At 35.9% G+C, this 6,433-nt stretch overlaps 2 protein-coding genes across 3 annotated transcripts in view; one reads left to right on the forward strand and one right to left on the reverse strand.

Annotated features, from left to right (window-relative positions):
- The window catches only part of gdpd3b (glycerophosphodiester phosphodiesterase domain containing 3b), a 6,239-nt gene extending 3,601 nt beyond the window's left edge, over nucleotides 1-2,638 (forward strand). The window contains exons 6-10 of the mRNA XM_016513357.1: nucleotides 961-1,050; nucleotides 1,150-1,283; nucleotides 2,048-2,107; nucleotides 2,188-2,239; nucleotides 2,331-2,638. Of these exons, the coding sequence (XP_016368843.1) occupies nucleotides 961-1,050; nucleotides 1,150-1,283; nucleotides 2,048-2,107; nucleotides 2,188-2,239; nucleotides 2,331-2,507 (513 nt within the window). The 3' untranslated portion in view covers nucleotides 2,508-2,638. The remainder of the gene's footprint in view (nucleotides 1-960; nucleotides 1,051-1,149; nucleotides 1,284-2,047; nucleotides 2,108-2,187; nucleotides 2,240-2,330) is intronic.
- Nucleotides 2,639-3,958: 1,320 nt separating this feature from the next.
- The window catches only part of nif3l1 (NIF3 NGG1 interacting factor 3-like 1 (S. cerevisiae)), an 8,344-nt gene continuing 5,869 nt past the window's right edge, over nucleotides 3,959-6,433 (reverse strand). For both annotated transcript variants that reach the window (XM_016513355.1, XM_016513356.1), the window contains exons 5-7: nucleotides 5,086-5,224; nucleotides 4,427-4,510; nucleotides 3,959-4,299 (exon numbers count right to left, since the gene is read on the reverse strand). In XM_016513355.1, the coding sequence (XP_016368841.1) occupies nucleotides 4,115-4,299; nucleotides 4,427-4,510; nucleotides 5,086-5,224 (408 nt within the window). In that variant the 3' untranslated portion in view covers nucleotides 3,959-4,114. The remainder of the gene's footprint in view (nucleotides 4,300-4,426; nucleotides 4,511-5,085; nucleotides 5,225-6,433) is intronic.

Here is a 6,433-nt window from a genome sequence, read left to right on the forward strand (position 1 = left end):
GCACCCCAACACTGCACATTTTGCATGTCTCCTTTCTCTGACACACCAATTTCAGGTCTTGAAGTCTCTACTAATGAGCTGATGACCTGAATCAGGTGTGTTTGATTAAGGAGACATGCAAAACGTGCAGTGTTGGGGTGCCTCCAGGACCAGGGTTGGGAACCACTGCAATAGCCTATTGAATAACACGTCACAGTTAAAATTATAATCAAGATTGATTGAAGATGTTACACAACACATGGACGACAAACGAAACTAAGCCAAAGTATTTAAAATGTACTTTAAAGCAAAACGTTTAATTTGATATTATTACAAAGTGCACTTTTGAAAAATGTTGCCTAGTGGATTTAGATGAAAGTGTACTCTCTTTAAGTGCATGCTTTAATCATTAATATTACACTATCTCCCAGTACAGCCTTTTAAACATAATAAATACACAGAGCAAGAAGTGTTGTCAGATTCAGAAAGACTTTTATACGCCGGTTCTTTTAATGAATTGTTCTGGAATGAGTAGCTGTTTGAATCAGTCTGACGAATCATTCATTGATTCGCAGTTAATAAATCAACAGATAGCACAGGTACGTCTGCAAGATGTCTGTTAAAGATCGCTTCATCTGGAAAGCATCTGCTGTGTACAAACATCTGATAGACGTCTCTAAGAAATCAGTTTTACATGCATTCTAAATCATATACATCTTGAAGACATTTTCTTAACGCCTATTTGACATCTAATAGGAAATGTCCTATAGACGGACTGCAGATGATCAAAAATACATCTTGCAGATGTCAAATAGACGTCTCCGTGATGAACGTGTGCTAGCAGATATCTGACTCGCTTCCTTACCTGCAAGTTGTCATTTCTTTCAGTGATGTTATTTAGTTAGTTCTTCTCCTACTTGTCTAAATCAAACATGGACCTAATGAAATGAATAACTTGGTATCACTTTTTTGTTGCTATAGGTCTCCAATCTTGTGAAGCAATATCACAGAGAAAGCTTTACAGTTTGGGCTTCTGAAGAGTCTGACGTTATGGCTAAATGTAATGAGCAGGTACAGTACTGTCCCTATACGTGGTCAGTAATCATTGATGTCGTAATAAAAATTTCCAAGCCTTTTAAAAGAAATGTGCCTTTTTTCCTCTGTGTGTAGAACGCGTCCATGCCCTATATGTTCACTATGAAGCGTGGAATACTGCTTTTATTGCTCTTCTATACTGGGCTGCTTCCCTTTGTTCCTCTGGGTGAAAGTCTGCTGCTCTTCTACCTGCCCAGCATTATCAACAGGTCAGTCAATAACCTACCTGTACAGTTAAAAGTGAGAAGGATTGAAATTCAATAACCATACAAGCTTTTTAAAACATTCTGAGAGTTCTTGGTTGGTTTGCATTGAAATCTTCAGGCATGTTTTGCAGTAGTATAAGGTTACATTTGTTATCATTAGTTAACTACATCAGTTCACATGAATGCTTCTAAAGCTTTTATTCATCTTTATTTGTTCATTTCAGCATTTCCTAATTTGTATTAAGTTGATCATATTTAATGACCCTGAGCTAACATGAACTAAAAATGAAGACATTTGTCGTTCACAAAGATTTATTGCTTGTTGTTAGTAAATGTTAGTTAAAGGGTTAGTTCACCCAAAAATGAAAATTAGGCTGTTTTACTCACCCTCAAGTCATCCTAGGTGTATATGACTTTCTTCTTTCAGACGAATCCAGTCGGAGTTAGATTAAAAATTGTCCTGGCTATTCCAAGCTCTATCATTGCAGTCAGCGGGTGTTGCAGTGCTTCAGTCCAAAATAAGTGAAATAAAAAGCGCCCATCCATAAACAGAAGCGCAGGAGAGAGATCAAAACAAAACAGCGGTCACTAATTAGAAGTACAAAAGGAGGATTTGTAAAGAAGAATGTCAGAGGCTTGAAACAGCCTAATTTTCATTTTTGGGTGAACTAACCCTTTAAGGCATTAACTAATGGGACCTTATTAACTGTATTTACTTGCATTGCATTTAACTAATACTAATCCAAGTGTTATGTCTGATCTCTCAGGACTTATATTCCAGAAGGAGCCATTCTGAAGAAAAGATTTGTGGTGTATCTACTTCAGAAGTGAGTGACATTCGTCTTAGAGCTGTCAATTCATTTTTCAGTTTTGTAATGTGTGACTGACTGTGTTTATTGATGCTTAGGTTGACAATGCGAAAATCATTGTTTGAACACTTGATCAAGAGGGGCTTGCAGGTGAATATGTGACTTTCCACAGTTGTATAAAAGTAAAAACGGTTCCAATCCAAAGCAAAACCATTCATTTCATCTCATTTTGCCATCTCAGGTGCAGCTGTTCGTGTGCAATGAGGAGAGCGATATGGAAGCTGCGTTTGCAGTCGGAGCTACAGGCGTTATGTCTGACTATCCCACCCTCCTGACAAACTACATCAAAAAACACCCTCCACCTCCACCTATTAGTTATTTCAAAGGGAACAGTAAACATTGCATTGCCAATAGATAAGGTTACACTTTAATTTGATAGTCCACTTTAGACTTTCTACTATAAGTAAATTGCATTCTACTATAGGTAACTACATGTCAACTAACTCTCACTGAAGTATTAGTAGACTGTTACGTTTTGGGGGGCCATCAAAATAAAGTGTTAGCAGATATTAAGCAGACAGTCTACTAATACTCTAAGGACTAGTACTTGATATGTAGTTAGCAGTGTTGGGGGTAACACATTACAAGTAATGCAAGTTACATAATCGGATTACTTTTTCAAGTAACTAGTAAAGTAACGCATTACTTTTAAATTTACAACAAGATATCGGAGTTACTTTTTCAAATAAGTAACGCAAGTTACATTGTTTTCCCATTTATTCACTGACACGTCTCCTGTCCCTGTGTTGAGAGAAACTGGCAGTGAGATGCAGAGGAAGAGGACTTCATGCCTGAGGCTTATTAATTTCACTTTTGATATGAAAGAGCCTTTAAAGTTGCCAAAAATAACTTTTGGATTTTTTGTTATTTAAAAACTAAAAAGCAAGCCCAACCCAGGTGACAAAAAGTAATGCAAAAGTAACGTAAATGCATTACTTTACATAAAAAGTAACCGAGTAATAGAATTAGTTACTTTTTCACGGAGTAATGCAATATTGTAATGCATTACTTTTAAAAGTAACTTTCCCCAACACTGGTAGTTATAGTTATAGTTAGTAGAATGTCTAAAGTGGACTATCGAAAATAGAATGTTACCATAGATAATTAAAACTATGTACTAACATTTAAATTAAATATGTGATACAATGCACTTAGTGTACATACATTGTATTATTTTACATTGTACTTATATATAAATGTATTTTTTAATAAAAACACCTGCATGTAATTACATCTGTAATTAATTTCTATAATTACATCTACAATTACACCTTTGACCCTACCTACCCATACCACTCTCCTAGCCTTAACTTTACCTGTATCCCACCTCAACAGCAGCTAAAGTGTTTTGCAAAATTGCATGAATGCAGTAAGTACACTGTACCTAACAATTAATCTTTCTGACTTAACTACATAGTAGTTAAAGATACCTAATATAAAGTAGGACCAAATAAATACACCTTAAAATAACAACTGTGAATGGAATTTTATGCATAATTTTTTTTATAATAAAGTTTATTTTGTTTGTTTATAGGACAGTGTTACTTTTACAGCAGGGATAGTTTACCAAAAAATTAAAGTTCTGTCATAATTTACTCACCCTTAAGTTGTTCCAAACCTGTATGAATTTCTTTCTTATGCTGAACGCAAAAGATGATATTCTGAAGAACGTAGGTAACCAAACAGTTGCTGGTCCCTATTAACTTCCTGGAAAGAAATACAATGCAAGTCAATGGAGAAACTATTTGGTCACCAACATTCTTCAAAATATCTTTTTGTGCTCAGCAGAAAGAAATTCATACAGATTTGGTACAACTTGAGGGTGAGTAAATGATGGCAGAATTGTCTTTTTTTTTTTGGTGAACTATCCCTTTCAAGGTCAGACGATGAAAATTCTTTATGATATATTCATATTCATATATTCAGTCTACTCTGACTGAATACTAAATGTGCGACCGGATGAAATCAGACCACCTGTAGTGGATCCTGGTCTCTTTGGGAGATCGCCACGGTAACCGTGTCGCCCAGTCGTGCATTTAGTCTCTGTTTGAATACGGCCAGGAAGCCTCTCTCACTGTTGCTGTGGTCACTGAGAATCACACTCGTGCCTTTAGAAACCGCATCTAGAACCTCATGATGAGACATCTCACCTGAAAATCACAAAAAAAAAGCTTGGGATAATTCGACATTTTTTTGTACTCTTAAATGTGTTATTCTTAGACTTTAATAAATTGGTGAACGTCAGTTTTGTTTTGTTTTTTGGCGTTTGTGATGTACCAGTGATGTAAAGGTCTGCTTTTACGCCTTGTATGACAGAAGCTCCAGACCCTGCACATACTGCAACCGTCTTCACCAGAGAGTCTAGAACATCATAGAAATGCAGTTAGTGACGTCATTTCCAGGTGACAATAATCACACATGCATCACGTCTGTGTTTCAGCTGTTCGGATTGTTTGACTGTTTTTCTGTGAATGTGTGAGACTTCAGATGAGTTAGCTGCTGTAGGTAAATAACTAGAGCAATAACAGTCTAGTAAATGATGAAAAACTATTTGTTCTACAAACCAGTTAGTTAATGATTATGATAATACATTAAAATAATAACAAATACCAGCTTATAATATCAAATAACTAAAAAATAATTTTTCAAAGTTGTAAATAAAGCAGATTATTGGAGCACGTTTATCAAGGAAACACTATTTTCAGTCTTTATACCTCAATTTCACATTTATTCAATGTGTTACTTGCCATTTCTTTGTAATTATTTATGAAATTTACTAGCAATTTCTGAGTGAAAAGTAAATCCTACATAATTTTTTTTTTTCAAGTGTAATGGCCTATCTTATGCGGCTCACACGGGAAGCCTTGCATTCAATTAAAAAATGTCTGCGTCCGCTCTTAATGTAAAAATAAGGTGGATACTCTCTCATACCCCACCTAATGTCTGCTGGTCCCCCAGAGCCAGTCTCAAATGGGGCAAACCCAAGTGAGTCTTCATTTTCTGCACTGCTGTAGAAACAGACACTGGCTCATCCAGAACACCGAGTCGCCCCTGACCACAACCCAACAAAGGAGGCTAGAATACAGAAACACAGAATACAATAATACAAAAATACAAATACAGAAACAAACAAAGAAAACAGGCAGTGAAATCGATTAAGATGTCCTCGAGAACAAATGTGAGGCAGGTAAAACTAAAATGCATAAATATATTTCTATTATCAACTTCAAAAGAAAGTTAGGTAATAGAATTATTTACTTGCAAAAAAATGTTTCAATGTTTAAAATACATCAAATGTAATGAAACACTTTGTTATAGTATTTGTGTCATGTGGTCTGGGGATCCGCCTCTTAATTACGCAGCTCCGCCTTTATTTAACTGCTATGATTATCAGTAGACAAGATTCACCTGTTCCTCATCTCCACTACCCTACAGTTTAATGCAATTATAAATGTAGTACATAATATTATCTTATTTTTTGGGCTGTTTTTAAAGCAAACGCCAGCATTTTGTGTTCACAGTTATGTTTGTGCCATTTGTGATGTACAAACAAAGGTTTGTGGTTGGTAAGTTGTTTTGAATGTTTTTTTTTTTAAAGACGTCTGTCATGCTCACGAAGGCTGCATTTATTTGAGCAAAAATACAGTTAAAGACAGTAATGTTATGAAATATTATTACAATTTAAAATAGCCGTTTATGTGAATATATTGTAAAATGTAATTTATTTCTGTGTTCAAAGCTTAAAGGCAGAGTAAGCGATTTCTGGCAGCCAATGTTGATATTTGAAATCACCAAAACAAACACGGCCCTACCCCAAAAGGGTCTTGCCCCTATTTTGATAGCTCCGCCCCACATATACGTATGCAACCCAGGCAACGATTAGTTCTGTGAAACAAAGCAAAACCAATGTTACACCGTGTCTACGGACGTGAGCGGTTTTAAAGACGTCTGTCATGCTCACGAAGGCTGCATTTATTTGAGCAAAAATACAGTTAAAGACAGTAATGTTATGAAATATTATTGCAATTTAAAATAGCCGTTTATGTGAATATATTGTAAAATGTAATTTATTTCTGTGTTCAAAGCTTAAAGGCAGAGTAAGCGATTTCTGGCAGCCAATGTTGATATTTGAAATCACCAAAACAAACACGGCCCTACCCCAAAAGGGTCTTGCCCCTATTTTGATAGCTCCGCCCCACATATACGTATGCAACCCAGGCAACGATTAGTTCTGTGAAACAAAGCAAAACCAATGTTACACCGTGTCTACGGACGTGAGCGGCG

Source organism: Sinocyclocheilus rhinocerous, unplaced genomic scaffold, assembly GCF_001515625.1.
Source record: "Sinocyclocheilus rhinocerous isolate Xijiao unplaced genomic scaffold, SAMN03320098_v1.1 scaffold24, whole genome shotgun sequence".
NCBI classification, from domain to species: domain Eukaryota; kingdom Metazoa; phylum Chordata; class Actinopteri; order Cypriniformes; family Cyprinidae; genus Sinocyclocheilus; species Sinocyclocheilus rhinocerous.